The sequence below is a fragment of the Vespula vulgaris genome, chromosome 6, assembly GCF_905475345.1.
Source record: "Vespula vulgaris chromosome 6, iyVesVulg1.1, whole genome shotgun sequence".
In the NCBI taxonomy this organism is placed as follows: Eukaryota; Metazoa; Arthropoda; class Insecta; order Hymenoptera; family Vespidae; genus Vespula; species Vespula vulgaris.
In genome coordinates, this window is record NC_066591.1 from 3,404,046 (window position 1) to 3,428,550 (window position 24,505).

At 31.3% G+C, this 24,505-nt stretch overlaps 1 protein-coding gene across 5 annotated transcripts; it reads left to right on the top strand.

The window, feature by feature from the left end:
• Positions 1-710: 710 nt before the first annotated feature.
• LOC127064867 (BAG domain-containing protein Samui-like) lies at positions 711-24,505 on the top strand. 5 transcript variants are annotated; one of them, XR_007781858.1, is made up of 3 exons: positions 12,433-13,249; positions 15,444-15,751; positions 20,072-20,217. XR_007781858.1 is itself a non-coding variant. In XM_050996488.1 (2 exons), the coding sequence occupies exons 1-2, from the start codon at positions 980-982 to the stop codon at positions 22,136-22,138; spliced, it is 2,247 nt and encodes a 748-aa protein (XP_050852445.1). In that variant the 5' UTR covers positions 711-979; the 3' UTR covers positions 22,139-24,505. The 5 variants fall into 5 exon arrangements, 2 of the variants coding, with proteins under 2 accessions (XP_050852445.1, XP_050852446.1); XR_007781859.1 differs by having other exon boundaries at positions 12,433-12,823; XR_007781860.1 differs by lacking the exon at positions 12,433-13,249 and adding an exon at positions 13,256-15,212.

The following is a 24,505-nucleotide window of genomic DNA, read 5'->3' on the forward strand; positions in this document are numbered from 1 at the left end:
CAAACTGATCAATGGACAAGTTTACCAATGAGAGAAATTTTTGATTGGCTAAGGACTCGTCGATCATGATGCTAACTACTTTACCATCGTTGCTATATAGATACGTATAACATCTCAATTGATTATGCTTTTATTTATGTATTCTAACCTTATTCTTGCGTTCAAGCATTTATAAAATAATTTATTTGGCATAGAGTAACCGACGAATCTGATCACAACGTATGATAAATCGTTTAGAATAATTTCTATTATATTTATATGATTCTTCGTTTTAATTAATAGTTCACAAATATTAGTTATAAATACATCTTATGAAATTTTGACTAAAAAGAAAAAGAACAATGTTAATTTAATTATTCCATCGATCTAATTGATATTAAAATGAAAAATGATTTATTACAGAAGGTATTATATTATCACGCGTCCTCTTTGTGCCAATTAATCGAAGATAAAAGCCGTATCCGTCTAAGCAGTCCCAGATTAAATTTAGATATAGCAAGCTGACCTTTGTAAGCATCGGAAAATTGCGAAGGAATTTGCAGCGATAAATTGGGCCGTTACGAGTTGTGATTGGTCGTCTCGTTTGAGAGCGGGACCAATCGGTAAGGAGCTTTCGATTCTTTCGTTAGAGAAGAGTCATAACGCGCATGCGCCGCTTACCGGTTTAACGTTGAATCTACTTATGAATCGGCGCGAGATTCAGTAACGCGCGAGACTTCGTACCGTGTGGTTCTTTTACGAGTTTGAGTTCGAGTTTGTCGTAACGTATAAGGGAGATCGATCGAATCGACCATATTTCTATTATTTTTTTCTTCGTCTTGTTCTTTCAAAAAACAAAAAAGAAACAGAAACCAAGAAATCTGTGTTAAAAGTGTATTAGAGAAGATCGAACTTAATAGATCGTAATCGCGAAGTGTGTGTATGTGTGTGCGTGTGTGCGTGTGATCATCGTCTCGTGCATTAAAGCACATTCGCGGAAATGTCATTTTATTTCCGCGATAAGCCGAGATTCGGTGAAAGATTCCGTGGTAAGTCGGGAGACAAACTTCTTCAAGAAATACAACAACAATTGGATGAGGATAGCAAATCGTTTTTCGAGCCTACGACTAATAATAGGTCGTCCAGATTTCCATTCGACCGGCGTGCCGAGTTTCCTAAGGTATGTAAGAATAAACACATGCAATTGTGCCTCCCATTTTACTTTTGTTTCTTCGAAATGTTCATTTCAACGAACGTTTTAATCTGATTCTTTTTTTCTTTCCAATTGAATTAACAATATTTCTTTGTACCTTAGCCAATTTATTTCTTAAGTATTTTCACACATATACACACATTGTACGTATATATATATGTATGTGTGTATGTAACAAGCGCTAATTCATTATTCTGTCTAATCAAATTATTATTTTGTCACGTAACAAACACAGTGTGCCAAATTCAGTTATTAACACTATTGATTTATATATTGTCTAAAATTTCATAAAATTTAAAGACTTCGTTAGATCGAAATTTCTTTTATTTATAGAGTCTGTCCCAATTTCTACGGAGTTTCCTGAACATCTATTTAGTTTTCTCTCTACTTGATGGTTATTCTTGTCGCGATCGTCTCTCTCTCTTTCTCTCTTTCTTTCTCTCTCTCTCTCTCTCTCTCTCTTTCTCTGTCTCTCTCTTTCTTTCTTTCTCTCTTTCTCTCTTTGTATAATTCTAAATGCACGAAGAGAAAACGAAACTACAAAACTACCTGTTCTTCTCTTTCTTTCTTTCTTTCTCTTTTTTTTTAATTTCTTTTTTTCCTCCTTACAAATACGTTGAAAACATTAATCTCACGTGCGCCATCTGTAGAACTTTTCGTAACTAATAATACGATTTATATCTTTAATATTTTTTTCAAAGGCATTGAGGGCAATATATGAATATAATATTATCGTTTAACAATGAAAATGAATTTTTATAACCGGAAGTACGTCAGTTGGGCACGTAAATCTCGTAACTTGTGTTCTGCATCGACGATAACCTCATTAACATAATTATTCTATAGTCGTGTGTTAACGGTACAAATTTTCGAAGAATTTTCTCTCTCACTCTCTCTTTTCTCTCTCTCTCTCTCTATCCTATTCTTTTCTTCAAATTATATACAGGATGAGCCGAAAAATTCTTAGCCCTGTTGTTTTATAATTAACAAATAAAGAAAAAGATAAGAAAGGAAAAAAGATTAACCTACAAAAAGTTTCTTAGAAAATTAAAAAAGAAAGAATAATGTATTTCTCGAAAATTATCTAGGAACTTTTGGCACAACCTGTACTAGCTCGTAAAGGAAGAGGACATCTGATTACATTTTTCCACCCTCCTAACTTCGTACAACAAAGGAGCAGTCACTTCGTGTGGCGAATGATCAGTCAAGGATCGATCGATATCCTTTTAGTTCTTCTTACAACCGACCAACCCCTCAACAGAGAAATTGCTATTTTCGATGTGTATATATGTGTGTCTGTATAACCTAAAAAAGAAAAGGATGAAAGAAGTATATTACAAACACTATCACAAAATATACAGGGTTGCCAAAAAGTTTCTAGACGAGCCAAAATTATTCCTAGACAATTTTCAAAAACTTAATTACACACTCTTTTTCGTGACTTTTTTCAAGATTAACTTTTATTTATTTATTTATTTTCAGATTGTAGAACTATAAGCGTAGGAACTTTGTTACAATCTGAGAATAAAAAAGTAACCTAAAAAAAAGTATCAAAAAAGAGAGTAATCGATTTTTAAGATTATCCAAGAACTTTTGGCTTCATCTTGTACTATTAAAAAATATTATCGCGTTCGGAATTTATGTTTATCTATTTTCGTTTCCTTTTTATTTCTTTTTTGTCTCTCTCTCTCTCTCTCTCTCTCTCTCTCTCTCTCTCTCTCTCTCTCTCTCTCTCTCTCTCTCTCTCTCTCTCTCTCTTTTCTCTCTCTCTCCAAATGTTGATGGAAAATAAAATCATATATCATACGTTTTGCTTTATCAAAAACATTTTACGAAATATACAAAATCTACAAGAACGTTTGAAACAGATCCAATTGTTTAACAGCGGCTATCTTTTGTGTTTTATTGTTGTATTTTGGAGTGCTTGTTGGATATCATAAATTAAGAGTATTACTTTATTATTAAGCGTGACTTGGATAGAACCTGATTTCTACGTTCTCATTGATTCGATCTTTGAAAAGAAATTATTTTTAATCTTCGAATTATTTTTTGATTAGAATTTTTATTTCATATTAACCCTTCCGCCATGACGGAATTATTCTTTTTATATTCGACTGTTTTATTATTATATCAAATTAATATAAAATGAATTTTAATAAATTAATAATATCATGCTGTCCAAATAAAAAAGAACGTTTGAATATTATCGAGACATAAAGATCCCTACTTACATTCACTTATAATTCTTTATTTAAAATATGCAGAATTTTATTGATTAAGGGTCATATCATTAGTACGCAGTGAGCATTGAATGACTACAGTCACCCTAATGGAATTAAAAAAAAAAAAAAAAAAAAAAAAGAAAAAAAATTAAGTACATATTTCGAGCCTATTTGTAAAGGGTCCATAAATAATTGTTTTTATTAAAAGAAAAAGAAGAATACTAAACAGGAAAATGGCGTTTGTAAGCGGTGTTGCCAATTTTATATAAATCACCCCTTAGTTTCGATGGAATCATCCCTCTTTGTGCTTAGATCGGATGAAAGGCATCTGTTGGTTGGTTAAAATGAGATCAATATGACGTGTTGGTTACTCGTCGGAATTGCAACCACGAGGCTCGAAAGTACGTCGTCCACTTGCGAGAATCATTTCGCTGCGTTTTCTAAAGCGGCCTGTGCCGAGTGAGAGGGGCCCAGAAATAAACTGTTTGTTGCCAAATGCCTGCGGGGAGGATGATATGCCTCTTATTGCTCTTTCGAAGCCTAAATGTTCCAAGAGTTTACTAATGATTTTCTTATGATTACTTATAAGACTTTTATATAGAAAGAAATTTATTTAAAGAAATTAGGACTTTTTATTAATCACATCTTTCTTTTTTTTATTAATATATATTTTTATTAATATATAATTAATTCGTTGATGTTATATTCATTAATTAGAAATATGTATTAGAGAGAAAAGACGAATAATGTAATCGTTTTCTTTTTTTCTTTTTTTCTTAATACATATACACATGCATATGTATTATTGTACTTGTCAAACAAAATATCAGCCTGTAGGTATATGTATAAATATGATATTATAAACTATAAAACATATATATATATATATAAACATATAACGTATAAATATATATTCGTATCAGCATTTAAAATACGAAGAAAACAAAAGGATAATAATTTATGATACATACATATACGAATATAAATAATATAAATAATAATTTCGTACGCGTGGGTGTTTGTGTGTGTGTGTGTGTGTATATGTATGACACATTTAGCTGTCTAAAATGGCAGGTTCCATTTCACTTAGGAGGAAGTGAATATATTCGATAATGTTAGTGGGCAGACCCTGTTAGCAAAGAGCAGGGTTGCGTCTTTGAAGATTCTTCGGCTACAACGAAGACGAGGGAACGTTCTCGACTCATCGTCTTCGTCGTCGTCGTCGTCGTCGTCGTCGTCGTCGTCGTCGTCGACATCGTCGTCGTCGACATCGTCGTCGTCGTCGAGGCGAGATCTCTCAAAATAGTCGCCATTGATTCTCTCTCACCATTCCACGCGGCGAGTACTTCGATCCAGAATAATCCATGAAATTTGTTGAGTGACATTTTGCGAACGTTCGAGTTTTATGTTTTTCTTAAATCCATTCGAAATGAAAAAATAAAGAAAAGAGAAAAAATCTCAGAAAAAAAGGAAATGAAAATTATTTTTAAAGATCTTGTTCGACGAGTTTGATTCGTCTCTCTCTCTCTCTCTCTCTCTCTCTCTCTCTCTCTCTCTCTCTCTCTCTTTCTCTTTTTTTTTTCTTTTTCTTTTTCTTTTTCTTTCTTTTTTTTTCCGATCATAACGATCGGTTGCGTTCCTTTAATTTGTACAATAGGTTTTATACTTAGGTTTTATCGATTTCGAATTAACAAATTAATTAGAAACTATTTCCAGTTAAGATAACCGAACTATATTGCCAAGAATAGATTTTAGATCTTAGAAATTCGTAACCAATGCGTCATTTTCAACTCTAAGATATTAGTTTTAATGGGAGTTTACGAGTGTGACTTAAGCAACGTGTATTTATCCGAAAAACCCGTTATGTCACTGACTGTTCAAAGATAACGACAAATCTATATATATTTCTATTCTTAATAGATTTTATTTATCAGAATATTTACACTAATCTCAAAATTAGTAACTCCTTTAGTAATATAGAAATATATTAATATAAAGTAGAGAGAAAGAGAGAGAGAGAGAGAAAATTAAAATAAAAAATATAAAAATATAACTAATATAAAAAAGAGAAAGAAAGAATGATAATATAGCAGTATATCATATAGTTAATATTAATAGTATATTACTTCTAATATAGTAATAAAGTATATCTCTAATATATAATAGAGTATGATAACAATATATATATAGTAAATATTAGTAAATTACAAAAATATATATACATATTACACATACATACATACATACACTTGAAAGTATTAATAATTTATATGACAAGATAATATTTTTATCGTTCATTCCCTTCCTTTATATATCTTTTTTTCGTTTATATAATTTATCAAGTAGTCTTTTATCATGAGCTTTTTCTCCGTTGAAACTTTCAGAAGGGGTCAAACATAACCGGACGTCTCGTTGATGTTAGCCTTTTCATGTGACATCTGAGTCACTAGAGTAATTGTACTGTATGGAGAATATCTCGAAAGTGCTTTCCTTCTCCATTCTCGGAAGTGCATCACTTGTTCCCCCATAGCCCCGCCCATTTCTCATTGCCGAGTATCATTCACGATAGTGACGACATTCTTTCACTCTCATCGCTTTCACTACTTCCCCCTCCTTACATGATCCCTCAATTAAAATGGGTCAGTGTACCTCAATAGTAATCCTTTTTTTATTTTTTATTTATTTAACTTCGTTACTATACAATACACACATAGAGTATATTAATTCTCTATTACTATAAGGGACATAGTAATAATAATAGTATGTTATATAGTATAATAATATATTACTACTAATATTATATATATATATATACACATTTTATATTTTATGTATATTTTATATATAGCTATAAAATTACATGTGTCATTTAAAAAAAAAGAAATTGTAGGAATATTTCCATATATAGGTATATACCTCATGCGATCTATGTATACATTATTTCTGCATACTTTCGATAACGATGGTATCATCATTAAAACACACAAAAGTCGAAGAATTCTCGGAAAGGGATTAATTCTTATGCGTGTAATTCTGTTACTCAAGATAATGAGAGTAGCAGCAGGTGACTCTTACCGACGGAATCATAAACGGATGCAGAGAAATCAACGAACCGGTTAAGTCGACTATATATATATATATACAACTTATATACGTATAAAATCATCTGTTCTCTTTACAATTTTGCATTAATATACACACACACACACACACACACACACACACACACACAGACAGACAGGCAGACACGTGTACGTATATGCACTTATACCATACTATATACCAAGCCAGAAGGTCACAGTTAACGGTTTAAAACAAGTTTTTATTTTTATTCTGTTCTTTTTTTTATATCTTGTAAATTTTACACATTTGCATATATATATATATAATAAGTATTTGGATAAAAATAAAAAATAATACCTTGTAAAAAGTAAAGAAAAAAAAAGAAGATTACTCAGGAATTAGCTAAATATAACTTAACTTTTCTAATAACTTAAAAGAATTTTTCTTGAAATAGTAGACTGTAAAACAGTTGGATCACTTACATAGAAGCAAACATCAAGTTTGCTATCGATGATGTTTACTTCGCTATGCAATCAGCACCAGCCTTCTAATTACTCTTGTCAGTATGTATTATACATACAGTCAAGGACATGACACGTATAGTTTTTTTTTAACTGGTCATTATCGCGCTATACTCGTGTTAATAGTTAAACTCTTCTATACTTTATCTAATTGTAACATCTTTCTTATATTATAGTCTATATGTATTTTTAATACGTGCTGACGATCGTTTTCTTATCTTCAGGCGAGACGATAATTTTTTTCAAGGTTACAAGTTTACATTTGTAATTTATTATTATTACTATTATTATCTTTTTAATTATTTTTTTATTTGTTTTTTCCTTTTATTTTTTTTATCTTTTAATTTTATTTTTTTTTATTTTTTTTTTGAATGTCTTGCCGTAGTTAGGATCGATCAGTTATTCTTACTGCGTAAGACACACCTCAAACGATTGATTCAATGTGCTCATTTCTTTTTAGGTTAGGTTATAGATACATACATACATAAATAAAGTGATTCAATCGTGCCAACAATCAAGCATTGATATACGATAAAGAAATATTTTAATGAGATACTGCGAATTATGTTTTGTAACTTTTGAAACAACCTTGGTGCTTACTTTATTATTATTATTTATATTTTTATAATATACCGAATAATTATAGAGGAAGAGAGACAGAAGGGTATAATTATATTATTTTAGATAATAAAATTATAATTATGAATCGTGTCTTTATAGATTAACGTTCATTTATAATGGATAAATAAGAAGATTTTAAATGATGAGAGATTGTACGAAGTAAACAAATCGAAAATTACTGTCAGTTATAGATAAGTAATAAAAGTTATTTTTAAAAGGTTAAAGTCTATGAAAATTGAATGTCAAGAAAAAGAAACAACAGAATAGTTATATGTAATTATGACCTATTGGCTATATATTATAATTACCAATAGTTAATCGTCATATTATTTTTTCGTATTGTTAATTATTTCTATTTTTATAGAAAATAATTTGAATAGAATTGCAAATTTGATTGTATTCGGCCGGTAAAGAAGAAGATTTCTTTTCTTCTTTTTTTCGTTTATTTTTTTCCCATTCTAAAACAATAGAAGAAGATAATTTATTTTGTATCGGTATAAGAGAAATTTAGAAGATATCTAATACTAACAGATATATACACATTTGCATAGTTCGAATATTTTAATTTAGTCTAATACCGATAGATGGCAACACCCTCTTCACTGTTTATCGACATTATATTTCCATTTATTCTCAATACGTATATGATAGAAATATGATTAGTTGTGTGTGTGTGTGTGTGTGTCCATAGTTAAATGCATATTTATTTTTACTATCGATTTTATCCTAAAATATTTAATACTTTTTTATTAATTTATTTAATTATTTAGTACATATTGTTGATTGTGTAATTTACGAATGTAGTAATTTTTCTTCTTTTTTCTTTTCTTCTTTTTTCTTTTCTTCTTTTTTTTTTTACGATCTCTGACCTCTTTACGAAATACTACATACTTTGATAAATGTTGCAATTTTACTAGCAACGATTTTAAACGAGCCAGCACGAATCTGATTTATCCAATTAAAACGCTTCGTTTTCGTTCGCTTCTTTTATTTGGATTAACCGAGCCATGAAATTCTTTTAATTTATTAGAAATTGTTTACAACGTTGTTCGTAAAATGATTAATGATATTTGTGACGTTACTATAACATATAATTCGATAATTACACACGCACATAAATATAAATAATTTCTAAACAATACTATTTATAATATAATTTCGATTTGATAAACTCAATTCGATTTTCTTTAAAAAGGTCTTGGCACAGCTTGATCCCATTTTCTTAAATGACTTCCAAGGTTAGAGAGTTAATTATTAGAAGTTAACTCAATTAATGGCAAGTTCTAGTTATTCGATTCGATCAACGAAAGTGGGGAAATAAGACGGGGGTGGGAAAAGAAAATTGTCGGAATAGATTGAACAATTACATACCAAATTTTTCTATAACGATTATGTCTTATTAAAATAATACAGTTTCAATTATCAATTATATATATATATATATATATATATGTGTGATTGCAATTATAAATTATCTATTATATAAATATAGATAAAAATTTCTTAAGTTCTAATTTTAAATATAAATTACTTTCCTTTCGAAACAGATTTTAGATTAATTTTTTTTTCCTTCAGATTATAAAACTACAAGCGTAACTTGTAAAACTGCAAGTTTGATTAAAAATGTAAAAAAATGTTGAAAAAACAGTAATTGATTTTTATAATCATTTAATAACTTTTAGCTCATTTATATCGATCGTGTAAAATAAATACTTACGTATACTTTCTTCTGTACATTGACACCATTTTAAATTTCACGCGAATATGCGAATTAGATTAACAGCTGGTTATTTCCGTGTCGATTAAAAAACAACGATCGAATGAATCGTCCTGTGAAACTCGTTCGAGTTACTTAGTAAACTTAAAAGCTCAGCATTTCACTTCAACAATCTCTTCGTTCTTAAGCCGTGTAACAACTTCTGTTTTCACGATTCGTTTCACACTGACAATGAGTCTTGCACAAGATACTCGACTTTCAACATCTTTTTTTTGTCAGCCAATCGTATATTTTCTTATTACGAACGTACAATTTTATTAAATATAATTCTATCAGACATTATCGTTTATTATTGATAAGATAATTTAATAAAAACTGTATCATAAAATTGACGTAGATATATTTTAGAATTTGAACTTGAATTATAAAAAATCAAATATATATATTTATAATATTAATTGTAAAATCAGTTTTGTGATTCACTCTAAGTTTGATGATACAATTTTTGAAAATAAATCATAATCTGTTTGAAGATTAATAATAATTATTTAATTATATATATATATATATATATATATATATAATATATACACAGTCATGGTTCAGTAAAGAACACAACATTCGTTCCTGGAATCTCACAGTCTTTTGAACGCCTGTTCGTCGTTGTATTCGTTACTTGATCTATTACATAACTTTTATCACGTTGTAGGAGATACTTTATGTTGTGTCACCTTCATACGATCTATTCATGCAGATGCACACACATACACACGCACACACGCACGAAGCAACAACACTCATTACAAACATGCTTGTGTGCATACAGATAGAATACTACGAACGTAATGAATATATGTAAGAGGGGACAATTTTATCTATTTTTTGTTTATCAGAGAAAATGTATATTTTTTTTATAAACATCTGTATATTTATAAAAAATATATATAGGTGTGCATCCATATGTATGTATGTATGTATGTATGTGTGTATATATATATATATATATATATATATATATATATATATATATATACACACACAAATACACAGATAACTTCAATTTTTTTTTGACCTTTCATTTCATAGAAATCTTAGTTTTGATATTATGTTGAAGTCATCGGTAAAGTCAAGCTGACTGTATTAGATTATGAAACCTTGTTCCTAGTGCACTTGGCCTACGTCCAATCATCGTGCTCCGTCTAAAAACACCTAGTTGCACCCTCGAAGGCACGGTCGTGTGAAAATATATGTACATATATATATACCTACATGCGTATGTGTATATATATATGTGTATATATTTATGTACGTATTAGCATATATCTCACGATACATGGTCACTTTCAAGAAAATATATAACGATGAGAGATCATTGTATCCAATGGGAGAGGTTAATAAAAGTCAAGTTCGAATTGAACTATGTTCAAAAAAGAAAGAGAGAAAGGGAGAACGTGATTGGTTAGTTTAATTTATTAGAACAAATCGTTGTGTTAAATCTATCATACTTAATGGAAATAATTCTCCACTAAACGGTAATGGCCGCGGTCAATTATCCATTTTTGTATTCGTGATAAGCCCAAGAAGTTTGGCAATCTACCAAATTCTGGATGCTGACTAATGTTTCCCGATGGTGAATCTGAAAGTATATTGTCGAGAAAATAGAGAGGGAGAAAGAAAGAGAGAGAGAGAGTCAATTTGAGACCATTGTTTTAGAATAGAAATAGATAATGATTAATTGATCTTCGATGATGAATCCAATGTTTTAATTATAACTTCAATGTGATACAAAATTAGAGTATTCTTTTTTCTTTTTTTTTTTTCTTCTCGGGATTTTTGATTCATTTATTTTCGATGATATGAATATAAATATTCTAATTATAACTCATATGTTTTAATAATAACCTCAATGTCATAGAAAATTCGAGTATATTTATTATTTCTCGTAATTTTGAGGATATCGATATAATCGTTTTAATTACGAATCTAAATGTTTTAATGTTATAATCGAAATATGATAGAAAAATGAAGTTGAAGTGAAGAAGGAAATAATGGTATTTTTAAAAATAATTCTTTATTCTATATCGAAGCAAGTTCTCTTTCTCGACGAACTTCAAACGTCGAACGTACCAAAAAACCAAGTCGACCATGTAGCTTTCGTCTTGTCGTTCGAAGGTCCAAGCTCGAAGGGAATATTTGTTTGCTATAAAAGGCGCCGGATACGTCGAGAATACAACCTTGCAAGAGTTGTCGATAATAAAAATAAAGAAAAGCAGAGCGTTGCAGTAGCCTCGAGAATAATACGGGTAGGGCGGCAGTGAATCACCTATGGAATGTACCAGTATTTTCGCGATCGTTAAGGTAGCAATTGTAGCATGTAAATCAATACATTCTACACGAATTATTCATAAATATATATGTACATATACACACATATATATAAAACCATTCTATTTAACTATTACAGAAATCATTAATATATTTTTATATTAAAACATTTGATTAATGTTATATGTCTAAAAAAATAATTAAAATAAATAACATTTATATAAAATCGTATATATTATATATATACATATATGATAAAAAAAAGAACGATGAAAGATATAATGAATCATACAAATAATGATAAAAAAATACGAATACAATCACGATATCAATTTAATTGATTAGATTAATTACGGAACGTAAACATACACATGAACATATAATCATCGAATTATAGAATAAAATATTTCTAAGAAACGAAAATTATAATTAATTAGAAATAACGACGAACAAACGAACGAACGAATGAAAGTGACACGTGCAACGTTCTAAGTAAAACGTTGAATACTTTCGTTTCTCCCACAGTACTTTGAAAGAAATGAAAAGTCTATAAGGAACGTTCTAGCGTTCTCTGGCAGTTTCGATCGGACAGTTTCGCGAACATTCGGTTGTAGTCGGTGCCGGCGTAGTCGAATCACGTGACCCGACTAGCTACCGTCCCACGCAAGAAATATATTTAAGTCGGTCGTACGCGAGCGCGTTCTGACAGTTTCACTATTGACTCGAATGGCGACGGTTCGTTAGAGAGTGATATAAAGATTAAACGTGCGTGTTCATGATAAATATATATATATATATAACAATATAACCAATATATATAAATAAATATATTTCTAGTGAGAAATATACATTTTATATATATATTTTTTTCTTTTTTATCGCATTAATATAATAAATTATAAATAAAGTGAAGTGCATTTTCGAAAGTGTGAAAAGAGAAAAGAACACTTGGAAGATAAAAGAAAGAAAGAGAGATAGAAAGAAAAATAGAAGTGAAGAGAAAGGAAAAAAGAAGGACGCAACATTAGAGAGAGAAAGTGAGGTTCGAAAAAACGATTGGAAGTGTACGTGAGAGAGACAAAAAGAGAGAAAGGAAGAAGTTAAGAGAGAAAGAGAAAAAGAGAGAGAGAGAGAGAGAGAGAGAGCTTGCGACCAACTTCGGGTAATTCAGAAAAGATCCTTGCACGAGAGTGCGATTTTTATCTTTCGCTCGCCTTCGTTAACCTCCCCACGCAAAAGCTGTTCTTTTGTTAGTGAGCTTTTTTCTTTGGGTGTTACAAAAAAAAAAAAAGATAGAAAAAGAAAGCAGATCATAGAAGCAGAGAGAAGTGATTTAATCTCTTCCCCCACTCCTGCTTTATATAGTACGAGGAAGAACGATCTAGAAAATTTCGCGAACGAACGAGTGAGAGAGAGAGAGAGAGAGAGAGAGAGAGAGAAAGAGAGAGAAAGAGGACGAAATTTATAATCAAAAAAAATTCAATAAAAGTAAAAGAATAAAAGTAATTTAGAGAAAATGGATTCGCCCGTCATCGTGGACTCAGCATCCAAATTCGGACGAGGGATCGATCTGGACCGCTCGTTCCCTGTAAGTTTTCGATATTCCTTTTTTTCTCTCCTTCCTCCCCACGCAGTTTAAACACAACGATGACGACGACGCGACGACATGATGACACGAAAAAGATGCGAGGATGGAGATATATTATAGATAGATAGATATATAGATATGTGTGTGCATATATATATATATATATATATATATATATATATATATGTCGTGTGTTATATAGATACGTGCGTGTTTTCGCAGTAGTAGTCCCCTTTCGTGCGATTACATCACGGTTTTACGCCCGACCTTAACCCTCTCGCGTGTCTACTTCATATTATTTCTCTTTAATTCATCGATTCCATATTAGGAACGATTGTTTCCTTTTTAATTTCTTTTTTATTATTTTTTTTTTTTAGTTATTTGTTTATTTATTTATTTATTTATTTATTTATTTATTTATTTATTTATTTAATTAATTACGGTAAAAAGAAAAATCTTTTGTTCTTAAGATATCGGGGAAAGAAAATAGAAAAATTATATTTATTTTTACTCTGCGATTTATATATGAACAAAAAAATTATATATATTTTCTTTTATCAATAGTACCAGAAAAATATTGAAGTTAGAACAATAAAGGAATTAGAAAACAATTGATTTATTAATTGATTTATTATTGGTCGATTCATCGATTTATTTTTTGTTATTTTTCTTTTCTCAATTTTTTTATTTTTATTATGGTATGAATTAATATTAACGATAATTTGTTTTACGATTATTGGACCATTTATCGAGCGAGTTATCATGCAAGTAGGACACGCTATTAGGTCGTTAGAAATGTCACGTATATACAGTTGCATGTTACATCGCATTAATTCGATTAGAGTTTCGACATGATTTACATTCGACCAAGTTTCAAAGAGGGTTAAGAGTCAGAATCCTTGATCACTTTGGTAGTGAAAATTTACAATCTTTTTGATAACTTAAATGATTCTTTTTTTTTTTTCCTTTTTTTTTTGAATTTAACAAGACATTTTATTTTTTATTTCTTTTCCTATACTTAATCCGTTTTGTAATCTATTATTAAACATATGTTCTTCGTTGATTTTTAAATATTTGATCTACGTGATTTATTTAGTTGTAAATCTTTTATTTTATTTTATTTTTTATTTTTTTATTTAAAGCAGTTTATTTATATTTTTCTTGTATCAAAATTTCTCGATCGATAATGCAGTAATAATATTTCTCTTCTTTTTCTGTTCTGCTCTTTTCTTTAGTTTTTTCTTTTTGGATCGTTTTCTTAGTTTCTAATAATTTCAGTATATTTCGTAAAAGTTTATATATACATACATACATACATATACATGTGTGTAAGTATGCAAAGTATGTATATATGTATATCCTTAGAACTCGACCTTCTTTTTCGTGTTTTCTTCTCTTGGATCGCATGGACGTTAGAAATAGATTTTGCGTGTAATGACGTATTTTTCGTAATTCTCGAACGACGGTCTTCTTTTCGATTCCATTCGAACTTGTTTCGATTCTTATTTTTCTTTTCTTTTCTTTTTTCTTCTTTTTTTCGATTGGTATGCATATTTCGGTAGAAGCGTACGTCATCGATACAAAGATACGAAATAAAAGAGAGAAAAAAGAAAATAATCATCGTAGAAGATAAATAAGATAGGTTATGAGTGTTTTATTCTACGATTATATTACATCGTATCGTATCGTATCATTCTCGGTCGATAAGGTAACACGCGATATTATCGTCGAGATAAAATAATTTACTTTGATTATTAAAGGACGCAAAAATGTATATATAAACTCGCGATCGTTCTCAAAATTTATCTCGATTGGCTCGAAATAAAAATCCGATTATAAAATGGCGCCGGTGATTAGATCAAATTACGTATTACGAATTATTTGAATTTCAAACGTGGTTTTCGTTCTCAAAAAAAAAAAGTGTTAAGAACGTAGTTTCAATCAAGAAGACAACGACGTCTAAGTGAGTTGAAAGAAAATTCTTTTTTTTTTCCCCGATGCAAATTAATCAAAATAACGTGGCGTACGAAAAACATTTTCGTGATAATTCATTTTATATAGAGATAAATTGTATCGATATTGTTTTAACTTTCTAAAAGATAGAATTAGAGAATTAGGAAATTGTTCGAATAAAAGAGAATCGGCAACGTTTCTTTGACTTACTAATGTCGTGTCTCTCTTCCTCCAAAAACAGTGATGCGCCGACGCTAATAATAAACCTCCTCGAGGAAGGAGAGAGAAAGAAAGAGAGAGAGAGAGAGAAAGAGAGAAAGAGAATCGTTTCTTAGAGCCGACCAACTCTGTCGGCCCAATCGAGGTCACAATAGCAGCAGCGTCGTGTGTGTTTGTGTGTTCCTTCTCCCTCTCACAAGAGGAGGTGCGCTAGAAACGTTTAGACTATCGCGCTATGTTTCCTTCCTTTGAGCAGTCTTCTCTTTGGTTCGATCGATTTCTTCTTCTTGAACATCCTCGATCGGTGCCAGGATCGTTCGTACAAGTGCCGTAAGTGGATTAATATTATTCATATTGCTCTGCTTTTTCTTGTCGATTATCACTTTTCCCAAGGCAACCGTTTTTGCACGACATTGGCTGGCTTTAATTAGAAAAATAAATAAATAAATAAATAAATCAATCAATCAAAACAATCGAGAAAGAAATCAAAAATCGATAAATAGTAAAATAGAAGAGTATCGAACGCGATTAGTTACATTAAGATCTTAAAGGTATATTGGATCTACTAACAAAAAATTTCATTATTATTTTGTTTCGAATATTTATCTTTGTCTTAGCTCTGTTATAAAGTTCTATCGATTTTATTCAAGAAATAAAAAGAAAATTAAATTTTATTACACGACTTTTTAGTAGATCTAATATTTTCCCTTTTTTTCTTCGAAACTACTTGTTGGTCTCTTCAAAACAAGTACAGAGAGAAAGAGAAAGAGAGAGAAGGAAAGACAAGTAAAATTCGAAAGAAAAAAAAAAAATAATTATTGTCCTGTTTCATCGGCACGTGACCAACAAGACGTGTCGAATAACTCAATCGGTCACTTTCGTCTGTGGTCGCGTCATCTGTCGAGCATTCGAGTGATCCATATAAGGCAAAGAGACAGAGACGACGACACATTAACAGCTTAGGAATATAGCGGAAACAAAAAGCGTAATCTCTTCCACGTGTGTTGTGTATTTCTTTTTATTCGCTTTGGCTTTTTTCCTATAACGATTCCAGGAATTAGTTGATCAGTACCAACGGAGTCAAATGTACACATGTAAACATGCACATATACACACATACAATAACTCAAGCACAATACATACACCTGTGTACGACATCATCGATATCTGCAAAAAAAAATCGTGAACGATAAGGTGATATTTTTGTTCGTGATCTAATCGAATGCGTCCCTTTTGCTTTTCGCATAAAAAAAACAGAAAAATAAAGATGAAGAAACCGGTTTTGTGATAAACACTTTCAGGAGAAACAGACTACTGTGTGTTGTCACGTGCAAGTATAGTTATAGTATGTATAATAATAATAATAGTAATAGTAGTAGTAGTAATAGTAATAGTAGTAATAGTAGTAGTTGGAACAATACGGAACGAATCAAAAGATTAAATGATTGATCAAGTGTTCCACAGATGATTTTAACAATCAATTACTCTTTTTCGGAACTTTTCATACTTGTAATTAGACTGCATTTTTTAATCTGATACAAATAAAATAACCATAAAACTTCTCGATAATAATGATTTTTTCAAATTACTGATAATCCAGTTATAGTAGTAATAATAGTAATAGGGTCAAAGTTATGATCACGTCGTGTAATGTCGAGCATCTCTCTTTTTCTCTCTCTTTTTCTCTTCTTTTCTATACATATTTTTAATGAGAGAGAAAGAGATAGAACGTATAACGGGTAAGATCACGTGGGTGGCAATATGCCGGCTGAAAACCGGTAAAAGAGAAAACGAAAAATAGAATTGTGGTGGCTGTTTCTCCTCATAAACAAATTAATATTACTTCGAATTTAATATACTTTAGTTATTATACGTTTAAATATGTTACAAGAAAAAAAAAAAAAGAGAAAATGAACATACGCGTGTATCTACGTATAATATAAGATATCAACCTTTTTAATATACACGAACGAATTTTATTAAATGTTAAAAAATGAAAAAAAAAAAGAAAAAGAAGAAAGTTACACACACACGCGAACGCGCGGCGACTTGCTGATTGCTGTCTTCTTCCTCCGATACACTACATTTAACGTGTTTTGTGGCAACATGGCAAATTTACACGCAAAGTGAAGGGTTGGGTGGAGGGGGGATGGAAGAGTTAGAGAGAGAGGAACAACTGGCAACGTTGCACCAAAAATAGGGAACTACGATTATCGAAGGTAGAGATGCGTTATGCTTCTCTCTCTCTCTCTCTCTCTCTCTCTCTCTCTCTCTCTCTCTTTCTCTCTCTCTTTCTCTCTCTCTCTCTATTTTATTCAACTTTTTTCTTTTTTTTTTCTTCGGTTTAGGAAAGGCTAAAGTGAAAAGAATCGTTCATAGTAATGAACAATAAGAGGTTATGAAGTATTCTAGTTTTATTATCTTTTCTTGAATATATTGGGAACATTTTCTATTTTCTGGAATATCCCTTTAATGCTTATTGGTTGAGTGCCTGTTTTTTAATGGCGGTTATTTTGAAATGTAGTAGACATTAACTCCTTTTGCTTTCTCTTATAATTATTAGAATAGTATGAATCCACAGGTGTATGTATATATTGTTAATAATAATATTAATTATTTTTCGAATTCTTATATATATATATGTATGTATGTATGTATGACATAATTGTGTATACATTATTATATTATATTATATAGTAAAACTTTTCACGTATATTATATATATATATATATATATTATATAGTTCTATAGAGAAACATTGAAAGTCAATAAAGAAGTCATGTTTCAATTCTTAACATGACGTAATGTTACATAATGATAGTAATTACAAAAGAACGCGCGTCATGCATCCGCTCGAAATTATTCGAACAGATAGACGATAAGTTCTCCTATCATCAATCACTATCATTATCGAAGAAAATTCTTTGGAAAATTACTAATTTATATAGTCATTCTTCGAAGTAATTTTTAATCAAATCAAAAATTACTAGAAAATTAAGGTGTTTCAAAAAGGGAACGTGTCTCATGCTACATCATGCCTTTTTTTTTCCTCTTATATTTTTCGAGGTTAAATCAAATTGTTGTTCAAGGACAACCACGTAGTTTTCTACTTAGAATAATCATTATGCCAAAAGAGCGACGACATTCACCCAGATTTACGTGTTTAGTAATTTACGTGTTTAGTTTAATTTAATTTACTTTAATTTTTTTCTTTTTTTTTTTTTCCTCAAGAAACGTAAACGTAAAAGAAGAGCTGGCAACATCGGTAAACGACAGATTCTGATTTATCTCGTATAGTTTTTTTTCGAAAGAATATATATATATATATTTTTCTTTTTTTTTCTTTCTTTTTCTTTTTTCAATGTTCAATCCTTATATAAATAATGGAGACTCATGGATTATCGTATAAGTGGTTATTGCATTCTTCCTACACACGTTTTTACTGACGTCATAATATCCTATAGTGTAGATAAACAGTTCGACAGAAGTCACAGTGAAATCATTTTAGTCTCTTATAAGGCAAGGAATGCGAGTGGATTATCGCTGATTGTGGATGCAAGCTAAAAATGTAATTTCGTCTGCATAACCAAAACATTCGACCTACTAATTTTTTTCCACTCGTCATTATTACTTCCGATTCGATTGAAAAACGGATGGAAATAAAAAAAGGGAAATAAGGAAGAACAAAATATTTGCTTAATTAGAAAAAAGGAAAAGAAGAAAAAAAAACAGAATGTTTTCATTCGATTTCTTTTTTATATTTTTTCAATTACATATCTTTATTTTCAATTTTTAAAATTCGACTTTGTTTCCTCTTTCCAATTTTTGTAACAATAAAAATTTTGTATTTTTTAAATTCCTTTCAATTTTTTTTTTCTTTTTTCATCCGCAGAAGGTAATACATAGCGAAAGAGTGAAAAAGTAGCGGACATATGTCTATATATATATATTTTACGAAAACGTTTCACGAGATTATCCGCAATTTTCTGAGACCTTCGGTTAATTTCGAAATTAGGCAAATTCCGAGAGATTTTCGTCGACACGCATCATATAAAATCTTTGGCGTTATATTTAGTGTTGAGTCATACGCGATATATTAGCAGTCCAAAATTGCATTCTCTTCCTTTTAATATGCAAATAGTCTTGTGGTAATTTTTATTGCTGAATCCATTTGAGTGCTCATTAAAAATTAAAAAAAAGAAAAAGGAAAAGGAAAAATAAAAACAAAAGTTTTCAAGATTGGTTGGTACAAAAGTAATTCTTACGTTTCCTTAGCAGTTTTTACATTTCTTCGATGACGCTTCGGTGTGTTAACTAACGGGATTTATGAAATGGGCCCCACGCTTTTTTGTCGTACATACATATGTATGTATGTTATATATTTGTATATATCTTTCAGAATAATAACATAGGTATCATGCCATGTTACAGGATTGTAACAACACCGCTTGATAGAACACGTGCATAGTTATATACTTTCCTTATTTAGATTTTTTTTACATGTGCATAGTATCGATCATTGAAAATGGTATGCCATTTAACGAATGAGATATCTAACGAGTCAATTTTTATGAAACGTATTAATATGATGTTTGTTGTGTTTTAAAAGAGGGTCGATATCGAAACGTTCGTGTTTTTTCATGTTCTAGGGCTTTCCATTCGACGACGACGACGATTTTGGTCGACGTACTGACATACGAGCACATTTGGACGACCTAGCGGCTCGACACCCAGAGTTTGCAGATCATCTTTTAGGACCTCCTTGGGGTGATATACCATTCCGAGGATCTACGCATAATAATCAACGTCGAGGTTCAGGGAACGGAGGTAGCAGTAGTAGTTATCCAAATTATCCAGACGAGGACGCCAGGAGTCAAGCTAGTGGTAGTAGTGCTGCTAGCGCCGCAAGTGGTGCAAGTGGCGTTAGCTCGCACGGTGAACCAGAGTCTTCGTCATCTGCTCGTTCACAAAATCAGCAATATAAACAGTCGCATAGGGAGGATAGAAGAAATCCTATTCCGCAATACGGTTTACGCAATACCGTTGACATCGGCCAACATCATCGCGACAATATGGAGAATTCTGAGAAGGATGCTCGTGGACAACGTTCGATGTCAGCGCCACCAGAGAACAGACAACAAACGAATGTTCAGCAAGGCTCGCATGAGCAAGATAAACCCCAGCAACAGCCTGGACAACGTTTCGTTTCTAGAGTCGACATAACGCCACAGCACAATCAGCAATCTTCTCCTTCTCAGCAACAGTCATCGCCGCCACCACCACCACCTCCAACTCAGCAACCACAAAGCAACGTTAGGCATATACCAATATTTGTAGAAGGTCGTGACGAGCCAGTTATCTCGAAGAATACTCATGCGCCCTTCCAAAGACAACAATCGCCACCGCAGTTTCAAAATTCACCACATTTTTCCAAGTCGTCTCCTTTCAATCTAGGTTTCGGGTCTAGACAATGGCGACCACATTTCCAAGAATCTTTCTATCAGCCGCACCCATCTTTCGATCATTCTCCGACACGCCGTGCTCAGCAATCACCGAATTATCAACAACCTAAACAACAGCAGCAATTTACCGAGAAACAATGGCACGAGCAACAACCACAAAGACATCATCAATTCGAGTCTCAACCACAAGAACATCATCAGTCTCGGCAGAGAGCGCATCAGCAACAGGAACCAAAGCAATATCCGCAGCAACAAACAGCTGGTCAACAAGCGCAACAAGAGGCATCTAAACCTGTACCAAAACCTGCACCACCCAAAGATCCTCTCGAGAGAGTAGCTTTGGTACAAAAAGAAGTAGATTCTCTTGCTGAACAAGTCAAACAGTATACCGGAAACTCTCGCAAGGATAAACAATATATTTTCTTGGACGAGATGCTAACAAGAGAATTGATCAAATTGGATGACATAGAAACAGAAGGACGAGAAAATGTTCGTCAAGCTCGTAAAAATGCTATCAAAACTATACAGGAGACGATAAGTCTATTGGAATCTAAGGCACCTTTACCTGGACAAGAACAATTCCAAAAAGACCAATCCCAAACTATGCAAATGGAAGAATGTCAAGAACAAGAGCAAGAAAGTCGTCAATCGAACGAAGCGATGGATGTTGAACAAAACAACGAACAGAACGTACAAGCCAACGAGCCAATCCCATTGCCTCCTGGACCTTCCTCGCCAAAAGCTACTTCTGAAACTAATGAAACTGCTACCGCAGTAACTCAAGATGAACAACAAAATGTATCGATTGAAAATCAGTCGATGAAACAGGAACAGGAAGTTCCAGCTGTTCAGGAACAACAACAACAACAACGAGAACAGCAGCAGGAGGAGATTGGAATTGTCGGCGATAAATCGTCGAACGAAAACACGAATAATATTACTGAAGTGACGACGCAAATTGATTCGTCTACCCCAATGGAAGTACAAGAGAAAGTAGAAAGTGTCGTTGAGGAAAAGAAAGACGAGAATCAAAATGTATCGCATGAAATCAAATTGGACAGTGACGAACAAAAGCCGATGGACGATGAAAAACAAATTTCGGATAGTCAGGAAAAGACTAAGGTCGACAAAGGAACGAGTAAATCACTTTTGTCACCAAAAACAGTTAAGAAAGCAAAGAAACAAGTTAAGCCTATATCAGAAAAACCGATACCTTTGCCACCTCCGCAAAGTACGGAAGCGAATGCCAAGTAAGGAGAAGTAAGAGGAAGGACGTGGGTCGTCATGTTGTTTTTCTTTTTGTAAATCATATTTTGTTCGTCGGCAATCAGATGGCGCTAAAGTCGCATATACCCCCCTCCAACGAACAGGATTCTACATCTTAGAAATCACGAATTTTGCGACTTTCCGCCATTTTATCCTTTTTCTTTCTTTTTTCTTTTTTCTTTCTTTTTTTTTTTTTTATAGCAAGAGTTCGATTTAGGGTTGGACTAATGATCGTCGTGAATCCTGCTGATAACGACGAATATACGAATCTGTATAACACGTTTTACACGTTGATATATTTTTTCTCCCGTTCATTTTTACTTTTATTGTCCTTCGATGAACAGAAATAATAATAATAATAATAGTAATAATAATAATCTTCCAAGTACATAAACTTTTTTTTATGAAATTTTCTTCCGCCATGATGCACAATGTTTCTCGAAGGACGACTTATTACTATCAGCGTGTGTTTGTGTGTGTGTATATATATATATATACACACACATGTAAAGTATCAGAAAAGTATTATTTGATTTGTATTTCTGATATTTTTTCTTTTTCTTTTTTCTTTTTTTTTTTTTTAAGAAACGCATATCGCATACACATGAGCACATGTGTGTAGGGTTGATACTTTAAAATCGATATACTTGAAATGGGTACACATCTATTTATAGCATGTAATGCATATATGCAGTGAAACAAAAAAATTTCTTTGCTTGTCTCAAAATTTGCATTTTTGTTGTTTTTTGTTAATGATTGTTAACAAACAATTGTGAATAATTTTTATCACAAATATAGTAGAGTATTTCTTATATTCCATCCAATCGTAACGCGATATTATTTTCTTACCAAAAACTGATGATGGTGCCTTGTCAAGTATCGTTAAACTTACCATTAGAAAAAAAAAAACAAAGTACTTCAATACTTTTTTTATTTGTATTATTTACCGAGTTAGGTAAAAATACATATATACATGCATATACATATACGTATACATATGTGTGAAATACTCGTTCGAGGAATCATCGAACCCCAATTAATGAAAAGATGGGAAAAAAATAAAAAACGAAAATGGCGTTTTTTTTTTTTTTTACGATAGTCCATGCTTCAAAAGATTCTCGCGAATTTGTTAGGAAACAACAAAATAAATAAACACATTATTCAACGGAGAAAAGTTCATAAGAATATGTATGAAATAAAATATTATTAATAATAATAATAATAATAATAATAACAATAATAATAATAATCAAATGAAATCAAAAATATAAACACCAACGTCAAATAGAGACCCGTACGCTTTAGTATTACGGCGCGCACATTGTAAAGTATATAAACTATATTAATTAATGTTATTATTTATAATTTATTGTGTATGCATGCACTGAGATGTGAGAAAGAAAGAGAGAGACAGAGAGAGAGAGGGAGAGAGAGAGAGAGAGAATTTTCAAAAGAATTTTCAAGTTCGATCGTTCCTGCGACTTGCTTGTATGTGTCATCGACTGTAACAGTGTGCAAATACGAAACATGTACATACATATAGAAGAAGGAATGATGTGTGTGTGTGTATGTGTGTGTGTTCGTTCGTCAAGAAACTATGCATTTTGTCCGTTGTCCGAGGAGAAAAAAAATAAGGAGACTTTTGTTTTTAAGTTTGAATGATAAAGAAATAAAAAAAAGAATTTATTAAAAAAAACAAAAAAACAATAAATGAACAAATGATAATATAATTAAGAACCTATAAAAGAGACTCTTATTTTTAACTTAAAATTAATAAGGTAATACAAGCGCGTGGTGCAGTATTGCCTTCTTTATATTTTGTTTTCTTTTTTTATAAATTTGAACAAAATCTTTTGTTGCAAAAATATGTATGTAAGAAAAAAGTTTATCGAAAGTCGGACGAGGGATGGTTTGCATTGTTTTTATGGTTCCTTGTACATGGTGATACTCGGTAATTTTTGTCTCTTTTTCGTTTTATTCTTATTTTATTTTATCTTTTATCTTTCTTTCTTTGTCTATACGAGAATTAAGTTCTCGTAAATACATTTGTCTTTAGCCAGAGATTTTGTATTTTTTCTGAGCAAGAGCGTATGAAAGACTGAGAGGAGTGTATGTATGAGAGTGAGAGGAAGTAACGATATGAAAGGTGTATGTATGTGTGAGTCAGCGAATGAGTGAACGTACATGCGTATGTATATCGAAAAGTTGTATTGCAAAAAAATATATGAAAAAAATATCAAAAAAAAAGGGAATAATAATAATAATTATAATTATAATTATAATAGTAATAATAATAATACAACATTTTGGTGAACTTGTAATAATTTGACGAGTAAACGAAATTCAATGAAAATA

Bases quoted from the DNA above. Each gene is read 5' to 3' on its own strand.
- LOC127064867 (XM_050996488.1), top strand. From the start codon at position 980: ATGTCATTTTATTTCCGCGATAAGCCGAGATTCGGTGAAAGATTCCGT. The intron at 1,160-20,071 runs GTATGTAAGAAT...TTCATGTTCTAG, and splicing joins GGCGTGCCGAGTTTCCTAAG to GGCTTTCCATTCGACGACGA.